Source organism: Orussus abietinus, unplaced genomic scaffold (assembly GCF_000612105.2).
Source record: "Orussus abietinus isolate OABI.00-Male unplaced genomic scaffold, Oabi_2.0 scaffold13, whole genome shotgun sequence".
Lineage (NCBI taxonomy): Eukaryota > Metazoa > Arthropoda > Insecta > Hymenoptera > Orussidae > Orussus > Orussus abietinus.
The window spans coordinates 66,839-85,425 of record NW_019394887.1 but is presented as its reverse complement, the minus strand read 5'-3'; the positions used below and the strand labels follow the sequence as shown (position 1 = coordinate 85,425).

Genomic DNA, 18,587 nt, shown 5'->3' with positions numbered 1-18,587 from the left:
ACGACCTTAAAATAACTTAAACACATTATTTTACATAAGATTAACCTACACGACAGACCACTTGCGCAGAAAGCAAGAGATAGGAGCAAGATAAAAGATTTCCAGAAGGGCCTAAGTTACTTCGACGCAAAAGCGGTAGTAAAAATAGTACAGGCGATCATACGGTCCAACCGGTCCAATCACCGCCGGCGACGCACGCTTTACCTTGTGGCCGCCAAGGGGCAGTGTGTGCTGCAAAGTGGAGGTTAGGTCGCACAATTACGCATGCGGCATACTGTGCACTACCAACGATTGCGGGATTTAAGCGTGGACAGTGTCACGTCAGTAAAGTCTAAATTCGTGTGACTCGGGGGCAAATTGGGCAAATGCAGGCGACTGCGGCCGACTGCACGACCGGACAACCTATGCCAACCGTTCGCAAGGTCCAGCAACGCCTTGTACGCAATCCGTGAGCAATCGCCCAGTCATCTTTGTTCTCCCAACTCATATCTGATTCCTGCTCCTAGGTTTTGTCAGACCCCGATCAATCCTGTCGCGTTTATAGACGTAATTCGGACAAGAATTTCATTACATTGTTTTATTACGTCTCATGTGTTGTATTTATAGTAAGTACCCTTTTAGTATACGTACACAATTATCGAATATTTCGAATATAACCTAACTTTAGTCAATCGTAATCTCGTTTCAACATCTTGATTTGGTCACTTTTAACAATGTCCTTGAATAGTATTGCAGGGCATATATTGTATGTTGCTTTAAAAAAGAAAGTTTTTAAGCTTAACTCTTAGCGCGTCGCGAGTTGCGGAACGCTATGACGAATGTCTCTGTAGCGGAGCCAATGGAGCGCTAAGGGTTAATAAAAGCTAAGCGTAATTGATTGTTTATTTTAATGGATCGATACCATCTATTTTATTAATTTTAAATTTACTTATTAAAGTTATCTTACATGGTATTTGTAGTAATGCGGTATAGTTTTACCGTAAAAGAAGATACTTCCTTTTCCGATGTTAATATGTTATTAAAATATGTATATTATTAAAAATACTTTCAGTAAGATTTAACGATGCAACGAGAAGAGAAGCAGCTTGACTCTGCCTTAGAGGCCAACTTAATGCGTGTCAATGATTTAAAGGCAGCAATTGCTGCAATGATTTTCAAGATCGAACACGAATACGAATCCATGAGTTGGCCTAATTTCCTCGATAACTTTGCATTAATTTCTGGACACGTAAGTGTTTTAAATTACGTTAAAAATTACATTTTAAATAATGAATTGTTACTTAAAAAGAATGAATTATTTGTCACTGGATTGAAAATATTGAAATAAATATTAATTATGAAAAAAAATATTGACCATTAATGCATGAAAATAGAATATACCGATAAGTGAATGAAAAATGCTTTAATATGTTGTTTTCTGTAATAGTTAACAAGTTTATCAAAGATTCTGAGCCATGAGAAAGCACCGAATCTAAGAAGTTTGGCGGTTCTGCCTTTGTTGTTAAGTCCTGAAAAAGACGAAGATCTAATGCGACTCACGGAAGGCCGTATCTCCACGTTTGCTCACGACCTAGTACCTGACTACCTTCGTACAAAACCAGAGCCACAAGCTGAGCAAAAAATGATGCAACTGGAGATTAAGGCTGGAAATTTGAGCTATGATACGTCCCTCGTAAGTGATTTTATACCAGATCTTTACATTTTCTTTCCATTCTACCTTCCACTTTTTCATCTTTCTTCTTTTCATGCTATTGTAAAAATGCAATAATAGTTTTAGTCATCAAATGTTACATGTTAAGTGTAATAATTAAAACGAATAAAAGTAGATAAAATAGACAGATATTAGACAAACATGTTGCACATTATATTGAATACGAACTGTACTTGGAGAAATCGAAAGGTAATTTAAGGCTTATTTATTTCTCTGTTGACGTGCTAACTAAACGACAACTAGGACTGCAATGTAAGCTACTATCAGTTGGTTTTAGCTTCTTTAGACCGTTCCATTCGCTTCGGACCGAGATCTCCGGAATCCTAGCGTCTCGCAGCAAGTTTTGATTAATATCAAAGCAAACCACTATTTTATTAAGTACTCTGCAATTTATAGAGCTGGTTGTTTGAACACAAAAAGTGACTATGATCAATATTTCCTTTGAAATTCTCAAATAGAATTACATTTCGTACAAAGACTTTACATTCGGAGAATTAATTCCAGCAGGATTGACGTTTTTCTATTAAAAGCTTTTTCATACATCGACTGTTAAATGTGACGTTGCATTCCTGAGTGGTCGAACTGTAGAACCGATGTATCGATGAGGGTTTTTCTAGTTTTCCTCTCTGTCGCTTAATTTCCTTATCATTGTAACGTCCGATCGATCCGATCAGCGAGTGGAACGCATGCCGATTACTGAAAATCGAATGACTAACGAATCTCTATACGGTTTCAGAAACAAGTAGCTCAGTATACGAAGGTTATTGGACACGTCTGGGACATTGCCAACAAAGCTCGAGAAGAATGGGAGAGCGAAGCTGGTTCGAGGGCGACCCAAGCACAAACTAGCAGCGCAGCTGACACTCATGCTCTGGTTGCTGCGGTGGGCATGGGCAAAGGACTAAAGGTGTGACCGAAAAAGATCAAATTTCATTTCAGTTATAACCTCTTAATATATTCTTCATAATAGAAATTCTTACTTGAGATCTCATTAATTTCTTTACTTAGTTTCGTGTTACGGTAACTTAACTACAATATGTAATAAAAAATATTAAGGTAAATATATTTATTATATTAATGTTTCAGTCTGATTCGGTTCAGATGGTGCAGTCCGGAGTAAATCAAGTGTCGAGTGGAATGATAGTGGGCAGACCCGGAAGCCAACCTCAGCCCTCGGGACAAGGACAAATGGGCAATCCACAAAGTATGTCGAATTGTATAAAGTCAATGTTTACTGCTTTTTAAACAGGATGTTTAATGTTTTATTGCTTTCAGTGGGTCAGATGGGAAAGGCTCCTAGTGCCATTAAAACGAATATCAAGGCTGCTTCTCAAATCCATCCTTATGGACGATAAAGTTTGCACGTACGTTACTCTATGTAAGTTGGTTTTTATTTTTTTTCATGTATACTAAGGATATGCAGGACGCGTTACACGTAAAAACCAGGTGAATGTATGTGCCTGTGTAACGGATGCAATTGAATGCGACGAATGTCAGTTAGAAGAGAGATCATTTTCATAGCAGCTAAAAAATGTCTTTAAATAAATACCCGTTGGCTTAGTTGCTCGAATAAACAACGAAAAGCGATGTCGACGCTGTTCAAATGAACGGTAATGGAACGAGGGTGTTATCAACAATTATGCGGGGAGGAAATGATGTGTAACTTTGCTCTCGTAATTCGAGGTTTCCCAGTGAAACGGCGATTATGAATATTATTTACGACTCCGAGAATCTGTATACCTCGGAAGAAATATAGAAAGGAAGAGACGGTGCTAAGTCGTACCAACTTCCGTTCCTGGCCGTACATTTTATTTGAGTGAAAGTGAAACTCACCTTTCTCGCTTAGTCTCCTTCTGGACGGGCCTCGAAATGATTGCTTTCGGCAGTTCTCAGACGACGAAAGATACGTCATTGGAATGGTCTTTATGCCGCGCAATATGCACTAAAACCAGGCTGACATTTAGGACCTATCTTACTTTATATAAGCGAAAGACGTATCGTTGTTATCGGCGGTAATTGTAGGGTAGGATCGTTAAACTGTCGGCCGCATTATTTATTTACTTATTTTATTATACCGTATTCAGACTTGTGTAAGAAATTTGAGGAGTACGTCGATTAAAATGAGCAAAATGAGCGTTTCTTGAAAAAAGAGTGCAGGAAAATGTAGGATAGAAGTTACCCGAATCGGACGCGTTTCGGTTCGGGTAAGTTCTACGAAACGAGAAGCGAGCGGGTGGTCGCCGAAGAGGAAGAGGAAGAGGAGAGAGAGAGCTGCCTCCCACCTGGTCGAGCCGCGACCTCTCTTCCCTCTCACTCGGCCGGCAACTAAAACTCCGGGATGTTTTGCGATCCGGCACAGTCCGAGTCTTCGATCGGCGTCGCGCGAATTGTGGATTTGCCGGATCGCGGAAAGGGGTTAAGTGGTTTCGAGGAACGGATATAAGGACGGGAACGAGATGGCCGCCGCGGCGATCCCGCAGCTCCTGCAGCTCTTGGCGGCGACGCTCGTCCTCGGGGGTGGCGCCCTCGCCGCTGCCGAAGCCGATCCCGACCCCGACCCCGAGCCGAGACTCTCGCAGGTTCGTTTCCCTTCAAAACATGAGTCCTGGCATAGTATTTCTTCCACGGTATTTCTCGCGAGAAAAGAGCGTGACGAGTACGAGGTGCCGTTCCCCTTTCTTTCTCTCCCCGTTGCGGATTAGCGAATTCTTAATATTAATTGGAAGTAAATCTCTGGCAATTTACTTTCTCCGTCTGTCGCCTTCGGGTGAGGAAAGAGAGGGGCATACTTTGCCTACCTCCGCTTTACGAGAATGCCCGCAGGCATGCCGCGCGTTATTTGTTCGAGGGCTCGGCAATACCTGAAAACATCGTTACCGTCGCGTAGTTTAACCATTTGCTCGAGAACGCTCTCGAAAGAAAAAGAATTCCAGTCCAGTGTCTCTTTTCGTGGTAATTCGAAGTGGAGGCGATGGAAAAAAGGGAGGTGACGGAAAAAAAAAAGAAAAGGGAAAGATAAGCGGGGACGCGGGTCGCAATTGGTAAATAAATAAAGCCAGGTACGATGGGGTATACTCCGGTGCCGTCTCTCTCGTCAGTTGCGGGACTTTCACTTGCAGATGCGAGATAGACCAGACCCTCTTGTCCGGGAGGAGGCTTCGACAATTAACGATCGTTAACGACCCTCTCCGACCCTCCGACCCGAATGCGCGTCATTTTTAGTCACTTCGTTTGCAAATCTCTATCGAGACCGACCTCGCGTTTTCAATATCAACAAATACGTTTCACGTATTCAAAACGTAACGGATATTGGAATGCGCATTATTTCATCTAGTTTTATTTCATTTTGAGAGTTTTGTCGTTGCACTTTACGGTCCTTCTGGATAATTTGAAGAGAAGAGACGTCACTGGATATAATCGTACTTTCGAGTCTCGGCGGGGAATATCCTTCCGTTTTAAAAGGAGAAAAACGACGAGAGGGTTAAATGTCGGTCCGTTGATAGGTGAGCGTAGTTCCACTTTCCTGTCCCATTTGTGGCGAACTCGATGGATGTACGATGGACCGACTCGGGACAAGTATTCCTATCTCTCTTATTTCTTCGATTCGGATACGGAGCTCGAGAAAATCGCCGAGATCGCCGACATCTCGTTAAGAGAAACTCACGGAAACGAATGCGGCCGGGCCCGTCGAAAAACGTAAAAAACAAAGCGAGAATACCGGGAATGGCTTGCCGATCTCTTCCGGCGTCCGCGGGGAAATGGATCGATTTTAGCGACATTCCTGTCTACGCGATCAGGTAAGAGAGAGAGAGAGAGAGCAATTATCGGGACCTGATTCTTTGTGGCCGGACGTAGAATTTCTTTCGAATTTCTTCGGAAGAGAATCGTAGTCGTGCCGAATGACTTCCGGGAGGCACGAATTGTATTTTAATCCCACCGAGAGCATATTACGGTTGTCCGGATCCGCGATATCACTTGGGAACTTCTTTCCCGCGTCGAGGAAAGAAGAAAAGAAACGACGAGCTACCGTAAGGTAAATAAGTATCCGGTCACCGCGGTACTCTCGAAGGGCTGGACGCGGCCATTTCGAGATCGTCGTAACCGGCTAAACTCGATGGTGAAATTTCCTCGGAGCCTCCGAGCTTCTTTTCCCCCGGCGAGAGAGCGAACGGCCGAGCATATGAAAGTTCGATCATCTCGGGCAACGGGGTTACCGGAACCCCGGGGCCGAACAGGCTTTTCGTTTCAATTTTCGACAGAGTGACGACAAGATTTGCATCCCAGTGAACGAAGGTCAATCGTTCGATTCCGGGACAATCGACGGATCAATGACGGATCAATGACGCGAAGGACGGCGAGGGGCAAAATTCGAATTTCTTCTTTCTCAAGATTTCACAATAGACCATCCGTAGCGAGACCGTCCCCGGCATCGAACGATAAGAGAAACGTTTCATCGGGCCGATCTCTCCCTCTCTCTTTTCCTGGACTTAACGGGCCTATCGTTTCGTAATGGACATCTCGAATGACGATGCTTAAAAATGTCATCGTTAGGGGAAAAAAACGGTCCGTTGGCCATTTTGAAAGTGGAATCGCGTGAAATTAAGGGCTTTTCCCTTTGCTCGTGGAGTGGATACATCGACGTCCCCCCTTATCGGGAACCTCGGGGGAGCACCGCAAACAATAGGTGAAGGTGAAGGATGTTCTCGGAACTCTCTCCGAGGATATTCACCGATCGGGAACGTCCTCGAGTCGTCTCCCTTTATTTACCCGTCTGGTCGGTCTTTTTTTCTTTTTCGCTGCCTTCCCGATTGGACGAAGCGTGCGACAGTTTGAACGAAAGCGAAATTGATCCCGAATTTACGTAATAGCCGACAATTTCGCGCACGAGCGAGTCCGCTCGGTTTCACGTATAATCGTCGTACTCCGCTGGGCACATCCTTTAACTTCTTGCCGACCGATCTTTGATTGAAAATCCGCAACCGCAACCGCGCCATGGGCGCCATGGGCGCCGTGTGCTCGGATAAACCGCCGAAGAAGAAGGGAACCGTTTAATTGGACATTCGGGATATCCGCTCCTTCCTCGAAATCTCGTCAATCGTTTATTCCGTGTCCGAATTAGCATATTCGGACTCGACCGGCTTCCTCGTAACTAGGAGTCTCTTTCGCGCTTTCTCCTGGAGGGAGGAATGTATTTCATTCCGGATCTCTTTCCGATGCTCCGGGAAGTGCCGAGGCACGCGAGAGCCGTCGACGGGATCGCTTTCTTCTTCTCTTGTTTCTTTCGCTCTCCACCGTTCGCAGATAAAAGACGACCCAGTTCGAGGTGATCGACTGTCGGAAGTTCGGTCACCCGGACGGGAGTAATCGGCGATCGATCCGATTTGTCGCCATCTTCGGTTTTATTATCTCGAAGTTAATGACGACCAGTGCCGACGATTTCTCTCTTGCCGCGGTCGATGAACCTCTCCGAGAAGTTGGCGCGATTCTCTTCCTTTTTCCCCGGGCACTCCGAAGCTCGATTTGATTTTTCTCGGGGGGCATTTGAAATGAACGATTCCTCGTTTTCGGAGGAGGACGGGTCTTCTCGATTCCCCCGGGTCGATCGACTCTCGAGTGCGATCGCGAAAGACCGGATCGCATTTAGAGTGTACGCGCGGATCTAGGTGAAGCAATTTGTAGAGCTCTCTTCCTTTCACGATACGTAACCGAAGGTGCACCCGTTATATAACGAACACGAGCGACGCGTCGTCGTTTTACGGCACTAAAAGGGTTAACGCATCCAAATTCGGTATCGTTTTCTAGTTTCAGGGCCGACCGCCGCCGGAGTTGCGCCCCCAACTTTCGGCGTCCCAGCAAGCCCAGATCCTCAGCGACGTCCAGCAACATCAGCGTCGTTTCGACCTCTCGTCGGTCCAAAATCATAAATCCCCGGTGCCTTTCCCAGCGACCACCTCCCTGGCCAAATACAAGGTAGATCGTACGAGCCAGCAACAGCCCCGTCAGGCGCCGAACTACCGAAATTACCTGCAGGACCAGCAATACCAGCAATACCCCCAGTTCCCGGCATTGCCAGCCAATTATCAGAGTCTTCGGCAGGATCTCTCGCAGCCCTTCTTCAGCGAGCAGCAGACCTTACAGCTGCAGGCATATCTGGACAAGCAACGCCAACTGGATCTGCTGCACAAGCAACGGGAACAGCTGTTGCTGGAGCAACAGGAGCTGCGTCGACAGCAGGAGCTGCTGCATCGGCTCGCGTCCACCACGCCTGCTCCCGTTGCTACCACCACCTTGGCTTCCCCCGTTCCGTATACCACGTATTCGTCGCTGTTGCTGCCCTCCTCACCTTCGAGAAGGATCACTCCGTCCGAGGCTGACCTCTTCCTGCGCGCCATCTCGAATCACCACAAGAAACTAGCCGGCTCGACTACTCCTAGGTGAGAACGATCGCAATGCCTCATTATTATTGCCAATCTTGTCGAGCGAATAGGGACCAATGATTTCCGTTGATCGGCTCCAGGTATCGGTCGACGAGTTCGAAGCCGGAACAGGACTCGTCCCGGGAGTCCGCAAGCAACGAAGACTCCAGCCAGGAGTCCCAGCCGAGTGCCGGAGAAAGAAGCAAAACCCTTCCCAAAGTGTCCTATCGAACCGAGAAACCCCCCGGCAGACAGAGATTCTCGTCCAAGAGCAAGGCACAGTCCCCGGGAGCATCTTCCCTGGAACGTGAATTGTTGCTGAAGCAGCTGAAATTGGCCCTCGCCCAATCGGATCCGGACGACGCCGAAAGAAATGTCACCACCAGGGACTTGGTCCTTCCCAACGGGAAAAAGCTGCAGGTAAGAAATTAAATATGTTGGAATGGATATTTTAAGGGCTTGGCTTACGGTTTGCGAATCGAGAATCGAGAATCGAGAAGAAATATTAATGGCGGATTCTTAGATCGCTTTCGGACCATTATTTTGTAAATGTTTAACCCTAGACAGGGATTCGATCTACCGTAACGATAGCAAAACACCCGTGGGACAGGTGCGTGGGAACTCGCTCTTTCTCCTCACTTTCCCACTTACACTTTCCTTGATTTAGCCGACTTTATGAGGCCCGAAGAGCGAAGACCTGTCGTTTCTAAGCCATCTGAAACCGCCATTAATTCCAAACGCCGTTAAGGAAGAAAAGAAACATCAAAACGACTACTTAAAAGCCCCTAAGAAAATGAGCAAGTCCACTCCCTGAGGGAAAACGTTGGTTCGCTCGAAGAAATTCTAATTATAACACAATTCTTTTTTCATTTGTCCCGACAGACTTCCTTTCCTTCGATTCCGATTCGCGTAAAATGACTCTGCGTAAACTGAGGAACCGGTGTACGGGTGTATTTTTCAATGATTTAGGTGATCCATGCCCCGAGTGGTCTGTCGTCGATAGTGCCAACGTTGGGTTCGACCACGCCGACGACCTACAAGCCCCCGAACGCCATTTTGGAGGAATTAACGAAAGGCGTTCTGCCCCCTGGAGCCGATTTCGAAGTAATAAGACACAAGGATGACGGAAAATTGGAGGACCTGGGTCGCGTGCCCATCCAAAATCTGCCTGCCAAAAGGGTGACTTTCGTCGTTCTCGAAGAACAACCCGATGGTAGCTACAAGGTCCAAGGTGTCAAAGGAAACGCGGAAAAGGACCAGGGCACCGACGTCGACTCCATCGTCAGGAGAATTCAAAACGGGGAATTGAAATTACCACCCCCGACTTCGTCTTCGGTATCCAGCGTCGGATACGCCTCCACCGAGAAGTCTTCTTCTGGACATTTGACCTTCGTTGATTCCGTCAGCTCCCTGTCAACGACTGTCGGACCGACCGTCTCTTCCTCCGAAGCTGCCGATGCCAAGTACAACGAAAGGTGGACTTGAAATATTTCACTATTTTCTAGAATATCTTCTAGAAGATCGATGTTTCTAATTTCGCCCTAATTTTCAGCAACTTTGTATCGGGTAATTACCCCTACGTGACGACGTCGCCGAATTTCTTGTCCTCGACCGAGAAGTACTTGACCTCGGCCTCGAGTTCATCGGGTCACGTCTACAACTCGGTGGGGTCATCGAGCCCTAAGTCCATCCAGGAAGGTCAGTCGTCCTCCCCGAGGTACCAGAGTTCGACCAGAAGCCACTTCATCCCGACAATGGCGCCCGTCGACGAGATAGTCACGACCACGCCCTCGCCCATCTACACGCCGACTTTCTCGCCGACCTTCGCGAGTTCGTACCTGCGCTTCGGCCCCTCGAGAGCGCCGACCTCGCCGACCTCGCCGACCTCGCCGACCTCGCCGGCCTCGCCGGCCTCGCCGGCCTCGCCGGCCTCAAGGTCGATCGCGAGCCCCTCCAAGTCCGGCAACGTCATCTACGAAGAGGAGGAAGCTACCTTCGAGAAGGTCACGACCCCGCCCGTCCAGGACGTCAAACCCAAGGTCGACACCCTGGCCGATGTCCTGAAGAAGGAGGGCCTCTTCGCCATGGCCAGGTTCCTGAGACAATCGGGGCTGGACAATGTTCTCAATGAAACAGGTTAATATTTCGCCGTTACTGATATGCAGATATATATTCTATAGCCATGTACATAAAGTAGATCCGCTTTACCTATAGACCTAATTTATACGGGTAATATACGGATAAGGCACTTCGTGCGGTGCTGGGNGCAAAAATGTAAAAAAAGAAGGTAGTGGGCCCTATTTTCATTACCTGGAGGTAGGATAGGAATATGTTCTGCATGCTTTAAAATTCTTTACATTAGATAATGACTCTCAATTAATTCTCAATAATTGAAAAAACGTGCCACCATTTTTCTACATTTTCTCCCGAACGGTTTATTCTTCTAACGCGAATGTGAACTGTAGTTATTTACTCGTTTCATTGTTCAAACTACAATGGTTCTAAGGCATCTCTGGGACCTCGACATGGCCGCGTGATTTATATAATAATTTTGATAGGGCGCGAAAGATGTTTTGCAATTTCGGAGATAACTACGCGGTGTCTAATTGGTACCTGATTCTCACGCTCGCGGCGCTCCAATTTATTTCGAACGACTCGCACGACGCTTTTGCGACGTTCCATTCGATGGACTTCCCACGGGTTTCCATATTTCAACACTAGTTCCGAAAGAGTCGTAAAACCGACTCGTAATCCAATTCACCGTGTCAAGAGTACTTGAGTCGGGCTCGATGCGAATTCTCACGACAGGCAGTACTTATTAATTCGCATTTTTATTTACTCCCGAAAAAGAACGAGGGCCCCTTTTTAACGACTAATTGAAGCAAAATTTATTACCATTGTTTAGTTCCACCGCAGAAAAAAAAATATAAATTAACCCTGGCCTCGTACTTTTTTCAAGTTAAGTCATTTCCTATTGTTGGGGAAAAAAAAAGTGTACTTAATTTTGAGGTCGACCATTGAAAGGATCGATCAACATGAAATTCGATTTTTAAGTCGAGTCAAAGTAAATAGCGACAATTTAATTATTGTTTTTCTTCTTTTTATTATAATTTCCGCCTTTTGCTGCGTCATTCGGGGAATGCAATTAAAGGATGAAAGGATGCAATGTCGAGATTAAGTTTCCCCAGGACAATCGATCGTTTCACCTCAATTCGGTCTTTCGTCATCCTGCGACCCAGTTCTCACGAATAAAATCCCAAAGACACTTGAATCATTTATTCGTTAGCACAAATAAGTAGACATAAACGACACGTCATGACGTAAAGTCTACTGTAAACTTCATAAATTATTATTTTATAGTCATGGGCATAGAGCCTTTTCAGTTTTAATATCCTTGAGTCGTTCCAAAAGTTTCGTACGTTTATAATATGGGTGATATAAATGTTTCGTGACATTTCCTGTTTTCAGGACCCTATACTATATTCGTGCCAACCGATAAAGCATTCAGGGCCCTATTGGTGCAATTGGGAGGACCAGATAAAGCCGAACAGAAATTCCGCGACAATCCGAGACTTCTCAGCGGGGTATGTACATTTTTGTTGTTGTTTACAACAATCGAAACCGCCGAACTGAAGACAAATATCAAATGCCGTTAGTCGCAGCTTTTAATGAAATCTGTAATTTATGTTTTAGTTGCTCCTGCATCACGTGATCCCCGGAGCCTTCAGGATAGATTCCCTCCAAGATGAAATGACCGGAGTGAGTTTGGCTGGGACACAATTGCGCGTTAACGTGTACGCAATGCATGACCATGAGTGGAACGACATTACGGTACGTAGAAAAGTGCAGGTGATTTTCTTTCTTTTTCTTTTCCATTAAGAATATCCCCTTTGCGTGTATTCCTACAACTGCCTGTTAAGTCGAAGCGTTGCTCAGGCCAGTTTCCAATATTTTAATAATTCATTAACCACTGTAATTATCCCAGCTGACGACTGTAAACGGTGCCAGGGTCGCCCCGAATAAACGCGACATAGAAATCCCCCAAGGCATCGCTCATGCAGTCGACAGAGTTATGTTCCCACTTCCGGTCGGCGACCTCGTACAAACTCTACAAGCCGACCGCGAGAGGAGATTCGGCACCTTCTTGAAGATCCTCCACGCCTCCGGCCTCGAGAACACCTTTACCGGTAAACCGTCTTTCGAATAAAGATATTTTACTCGGAGAAATAAGGCGAGAAAGTTCCATCTCCACTGAAAGTGGAACAAGCGTCAGGGAAGTCCCGTTAAAAAATATATCCCCTGTATCGACGCCGCAAAATATGATTCTCGTTTCTTCGTCAATTAATTCCGGAATGGGAAAACGTGGTAAAAACGTGGTAAAAACGTGGTAAAAACGTGGTAAAAACGGGGTCGGATAACGGGAAAGCGAGAGGGAGAACGAGACTCGATAGTTCACTTTTGGCGGCGCTGCGATCTCCCGTTGATATGGATATTAAACGTCTGAAATACATTTGTTGGGCACCAGGAACGAAAACCTTCACGATATTTGCGCCAACCGACGCAGCTTTCGCCTCAGCCGCAGCTGCGTCGGATAATGGAGCTCCGATGTGGAGTGAATCGGATGGGCCGGAATCTGCGAAAGCCATCATTTCCAGGCACGTAGTACCGACAACCCTTTATACAGCGGGGATGAGGTACTACCACCAAAAAGACACCCTTCGCCCCCAGGCTTCGCTTCATATTCACAAAAATGGAGGTAATTAACAAAGCTTAGGAATAAAAAGGTAACTCACCCGGTCAGAAATTAAATTTCCCAATTTCAAAACGTCAAGTTACAAATCATTTCGGGTGTATTGAAGATTTTACGTTACGTTTCTATCTATTTTTTATTCTGTTTAGGTCGAATTCGAGTGAACGATGCTCAAGTAATAACGTACAACGTACCGGCGACAAATGGGGTAATTCACGCAATTGATGCAGTTCTGTGAATACGTACCGGTAGATCTTGAATTAAGCAGACACGTCTCCAAAGCTCATTGTCAGAGGCGGTCATACCGAATGAAAAGGAACCGAGTATTTTAGCTTTTTTCCTTGCTCGGCTGATAGGAAAAGAATAGCGCTAACAGCAATCCAAAGAAAGGAAGAAGCGAAGCTCGTGCTATTGGATCGACCATTGTCGTACCGTTAACAAAGTCGCGGCCTTAAAAGAATGGGATGAGATTTTACATTAACTTAAAAGGAAGTAATAAAAGTAAGTACGTAGGGTAAACCCTGTTGTAGGCGATTTAAGTACCGTCTCTGAAATCGATCGACAAATTCCTCGAATGTCCTCTAAGCCTGATATCGAAGACTCGAAAGGGGACGAAATTGTCATGACAATTGTAGATAAATAAGAATATCGGCAATGTGTAGGGGTTTAGATGAATCCTTTTTACCAAATTTTTCGAGCTCTGTTTCACTTCACCTTAACGAAAATCGGATGCATTCGGAAGCGAAGTCGATCGATTTATCGAGCAACGGCTAGCTCAGGATGAATGCCATAACTCGAAAGGCAGAAATGAGCGATGCCGGATTAATTTGTGAAAGCTCAAGATTTAACAGGACCATTATAACATAGTTCAGCAAATACTAATTTATATTATATACCGAGGATCGTGCATACAAGCGCGCACATATTACACATGGGTTTAAGCATTATTGTATAGATTAGATATTGCAACTCCGTGTATAGTGACTTATATCGTAGTTCATAGTATTTTATAAATAGATATGTACAGAATTTTTCCAACTTCTGCCGACTCTATTTACGCCACGCCGATTAAATTTCGAGATATCTCGCCCAAACAATTTGTTCTGGAAAAGTAAGGATTAAAAATAGCCGCCAAGCACATCTTATCAATGATTAACCGAAATTCTTACTATTAGAGATTAACTCCTGTCTTCTATTTATAATTTGCCAAGAAGATTAAAAAGAAGAGTTGGTACCGTAAATGGGATAAAAGCGTACAGATCATTAATTAAACTCACAAAGTTCCACTCCGTTGTTCATTGCATATTGTGGCTGTTAAATAACAAGCAATTTAGCTTATATAGCGTCAATATTCAATATTTGTTTAAAATGACTAAGCACTTTAAACTTTCCGTTGAATAAGTAGTTGCATTTAACTCGATGTATAGAATTGCGATATCAAAGATATGTTCAATGACGAATAGGGTTCCAATACCAAAGCATTAAAAACATTGAATAATAATTAACCGAGGAAGAGCTACCTCTAGAGCTAGTTCTATAAAATATTTGTATACTTCCCGACCTTACCAACGGTTTTAATAATTCGTTTTGTACTTTTTAATCTCCACCATAATGTGGTGAATATTGGTCAGTTGTGCTCTGGCGTTTGGTGGTAAGATTTTATGCAATCTGTGATAGTACTGAACTAATTGAGTCATGGCTCGTTGGACTAATGCAGCACCCAAAACTAAACTAGGAAAGGATCGGAGTACTTCTCGGTTGATCTCTTCGAGAGCTCTCTTCCATGTGTTCGTAAAAGATTGCACCAAAGTTAATGCTTTCCCTTCGTACCTTTTTGAATCCTCCGACTGACCTTTCTCCATCGATGTCTCGGACTCTTTCACCAATTGTATGATCCCACCAAAATGGGGACTCAGAATTTCTTCCACGTACTCCGAAGACCTTGCATTTAACTGCTCTCGAAAGCTTTCGGCTTCCTTCGAGTTGTCCCGAGTTCTTTCCTGAAGTGAAACCAGAAAGTTTCATAATTTACATATACAGACCCGGCAAATTTACTCATTTGGACGGTAGTTGGTTATTAAAACTGTAATAGAAATTAGTGAACCGATCGTAAATGTATTATCATTTCTTTCAACTTGCCATGAGAACACCGAGAATCAGGTCATAATTGTTGATAAGGAAGACCAACTGCTGAGTTCTGTGGGGAAATATTGCAGCCATCCGTAATAGGAAACACTGCACGGCTTCTCGCAGTTCTGCTAGAAGTTGGGTAGCTCCTTCGCAAGGGAAACCTTCGCCTACTCCAATCATCGCTGCACTGAATTCCGCGTAACGTCTAGTGATCTAAAATAATAAAAACTCGCTTATGCATAAGATCGATCGAAAGCATAAAAGCAAGCATAAATAGCACGAGTACATACATAATGAGGACCCATTTCCCTGTTGAACTTCATAGGATCGCATTCCTTTATGCTCTGAATATTTAATTGAAACACATACTCAAACCTGAAATTAAATATGCAGTGTACTTAAATGATTGAAATCGCAACTATAAGAAGAGTATAAAAATATTTTGCTACTTATTCTTACTTATTGCTATTTTCCTTACCTAGGCCATATAGCGGAAGTAAGATTATCCCAATATTTGTCTAATGCAGGAACTGCTCTTTTGTGGCACATTAGTTGATATCGCATCACAAGATGTAAACAGAGGAAAAGGGCTATCGTGTCGTAGCAGTCGTCGACAAAGGATTGCACGTTCTTCAGCAGATGGCCTAACGTCTTTCCCATAACCTCAAAAGAATGCATAACAAAATATATATCGATCATACGCATACAAGAGATATAATTCATTCTTCAGGTATCTAGCTCTATTTTAATTTATATGCTTTTATATAAGAATAAAATTATTGTAATTTAAAATTCTAAATAACTTCGGTTTAATACTAACTTGGTTGAAAATTTCCATTGCCTGGGAACCACGAACTTTGAAAAATTCCGTAAGGAAAAGATATTCTCGACATGCATTATCGACCAGGGCATACTGTTCACTTCTAAACAGTGCTTCGTAATGGTACTGAAAATTGTTTAAATATTGAATACAAAACGGACTGTAACGAATCAATAATCAATAATGATGGCTTGTATCGTGCAATTCTTTGTCGCTCTTACCCGAGTCTTCGAAGCGGTATGGGGTACGATAATGGGTGCTTCTAGTTGCGAACTTAAAACTTCTCCACGAGTGCCTATCGAAAATACTGTTCCTCTATGTTTTAACGGCGTCTTATGGAAAAGTCCTCTACCGGCTGTATCTTCAACGCCCATCAAGTCATCTTTTGTTGCTCCCTCTTCAAACTACATCAAATAATTTTTAAGTAAAATTATTTCTAATATGCTACAGAAATTCTGATTATTCAATCTTATTAGCGATGCTTAAAGAATCTCTTAGTTAATTTCTATGCATATTTGAACTAATAAAAAGGAAATATTGTGGATAGTCAAATCGTTTATATAAGCTCTTCCCACGTGGTAATAACAGAAAGTGATTAGTTTCCAGTTCCAATTTAAAATAAAACATTTATTAATAAGTTTAAGGCACTTTAAATACGGATCGGCATTAGTTGAGATCGTTATGGTGAATTAAATGTACCTGCAGTTTCGTGAGTCGCGACGAATAAGACTTGAAGTAGGAATAATATATCTTGCTCATGGTGTCAATGTACTCTCCGCAAATCTCTTCGGCTACGTTCCTCTCATTTGCCAGAACAAACTCAAAGAAAAACTTGTATTTGAGCATGTTATTTTGAGGAACCTGATAGTTTGTCATAGGTTTGCGGAATTTATAGATCTGCTCGAGCAAATAAGTCCTGATCTTTGACATTGCCTTGACTTTCAATCTCTCTAAAATGTCTTTCACATCGTGACAGGATTTTGCTTCTTTAAAACTTTGCTCTTTAACAAAATTGATTTTATGATTCAATGTTTGCAGTTGCGTCAAAAATTCCTTTTCCGTTACTGGACAGTCCATGATTCCACTGAATAATTAAATAGTGTTAGTAGCGTTAACATTCAATATTTCTTCATAATATTAACTAATAAATATTTTTTAATTCTCACTCTTACTTTAACTTAAAACAGTTGTTAATTAAACACTTATCATATAATTTGCACTTTATGTAACAACAAAAACTAAGTAGAAAAACAGAAGTTCACGTCAATTAGATACATAGTCCTAAACGTTGGTCTACGGTAAAGATAAGAGAATTTTAAAGTCGTACGCAATAAGTGCTTCGGAGACAGTCATATCTTCAATGAATTGGCTGAGTGGTGCCCGGATTGCTTGACGATTAGACAGTTGCTGACTCATAGCAACAGATTTACGTTGTAAGTACAGGATCTCCGAACTGATACTCCCAAGATCGGATTGAAAACTCATCAACATCGACTCCATTTTCTGGAAAGAAAATACAGAAATTTCTACATTCGCATACATCATGACAAAGATATTGTCTAGAATGTTAATACAACAAATGTAAATTTGTATGTACAAATTGAAGTAACCAATTCCCAGCAGTGGTAACATTTTTAAAGATATGCATAATTTTTATTTATTTTATTACATCAACTGATCTAAACAGGGCGATCGCGCTACTTGGGACATAAATGGTTAATAAATCAACTAACTAAATATTCATTTAAAATCTAATATATATTTCCATGAGGTACAAACTTAAGGAGACACTGCACCTAAGTATGTCGTTATATTGACCCAAACAATTAACGTTTGTTACGTAGATGAAAAAAGACCCAAACTGGGTGCACGCTAATACATTTTGTATCGACATCTTTTATACCAACCAAACTTTTTAAAAAGTATTCAATAACATCAAAGTAGAGCACGTAATTTATCCTGTTCAAAAATCAATAGTTCAAAAGCTAACCTCCAAGATATTGTCACAAGCTGTAATCTGTTTGTGGAGACTCGCAATGTTTTGACTTTCCTTGATATAATCTTGGATAGATTTGTTCTCAACTTCTTTGAGTTCTTTTTCAATTTGTTTCGAGTATTGGCGTAAATCTGTGCCAGTTTTGAGAACTTCTTGAACAACGTCAATCTCGAGGTCCTGTGGGAGTTGAGCCTCGTCTTCTTCGAAGATGTCCTTCTCTACGGACATCTTCGCAGCATTATTTTCTTCCATACTGTTTAAAAATTCACCAGTCTACTAACGTCTCACATATTTTACGACAATTTTCCGAAAAACGAAGAACACGGTTACAGCATTTCCGCGTCACCACGACCAAGAGACTCGGTCGAAGCTCGCGCCAAGTACCTACTGAAGGCCCAGTACCAATGTTTCATGGAAGTATGTATGTATCCCACCAAAAGCACCTTTGGTGTAAAAAAAAAAAAGACATAAACTTGTCTGAGCCGCTACCGCGTCTCTTGACCAAGTAACTGGAGCAACTGGAGTAGAACCTAAAACCAGAGATGTGTTGGGAGATTGCTCACGGGCAGGATCGTGCGATCCCATCCTGTGCTGCCCTCTGGTTTCGTACGTTAGCTTTCACCGTTTTTTGCCCCCAAGGGCGGCGCAACGAATTTCTACTACTACTGTACCATTAAGTACATTGCTGCCTCGAAGTCGACGTGATGCGGAGCTTTGAGGCACGCGTCGATGTCGCGTACGGAACTCTCATGCAGCGAATCTGC

At 43.3% G+C, this 18,587-nt stretch overlaps 2 protein-coding genes across 7 annotated transcripts; one reads left to right on the top strand and one right to left on the bottom strand.

Annotated features, from left to right (window-relative positions):
* Window positions 1-213: 213 nt before the first annotated feature.
* On the top strand, window positions 214-13,915 carry LOC105696938 (mediator of RNA polymerase II transcription subunit 8). Of its 6 annotated transcripts, XM_012419818.1 has the most exons (11): window positions 3,089-4,290; window positions 7,514-7,681; window positions 7,742-8,145; window positions 8,229-8,547; window positions 9,097-9,602; window positions 9,680-10,263; window positions 11,596-11,711; window positions 11,821-11,958; window positions 12,113-12,314; window positions 12,653-12,883; window positions 13,027-13,915. In XM_012419818.1, the coding sequence occupies exons 1-11, from the start codon at window positions 4,168-4,170 to the stop codon at window positions 13,113-13,115; spliced, it is 2,880 nt and encodes a 959-aa protein (XP_012275241.1). In that variant the 5' UTR covers window positions 3,089-4,167; the 3' UTR covers window positions 13,116-13,915. The 6 variants fall into 6 exon arrangements, with proteins under 6 accessions (XP_012275283.1, XP_012275268.1, XP_012275277.1 ...); XM_012419809.1 differs by having other exon boundaries at window positions 7,514-8,145; XM_012419837.2 differs by lacking the exons at window positions 7,742-8,145; window positions 8,229-8,547; window positions 9,097-9,602; ... (4 more) ...; window positions 12,653-12,883; window positions 13,027-13,915 and adding exons at window positions 216-437; window positions 507-605; window positions 1,052-1,228; ... (1 more) ...; window positions 2,448-2,618; window positions 2,798-2,915 and having other exon boundaries at window positions 2,987-3,089; window positions 7,514-7,644.
* On the bottom strand, window positions 13,745-18,323 carry LOC105696983 (vacuolar protein sorting-associated protein 52 homolog). Its single transcript, XM_012419894.2, has 9 exons — window positions 17,818-18,323; window positions 17,155-17,330; window positions 16,527-16,911; window positions 16,049-16,231; window positions 15,828-15,953; window positions 15,486-15,670; window positions 15,298-15,382; window positions 15,017-15,220; window positions 13,745-14,877 (listed from the first exon to the last, which is right to left on the bottom strand). Exons 1-9 carry the CDS (start codon window positions 18,073-18,075, stop codon window positions 14,452-14,454), a joined length of 2,028 nt encoding a protein of 675 aa, XP_012275317.1. The 5' UTR covers window positions 18,076-18,323; the 3' UTR covers window positions 13,745-14,451.
* Window positions 18,324-18,587: the final 264 nt, after the last annotated feature.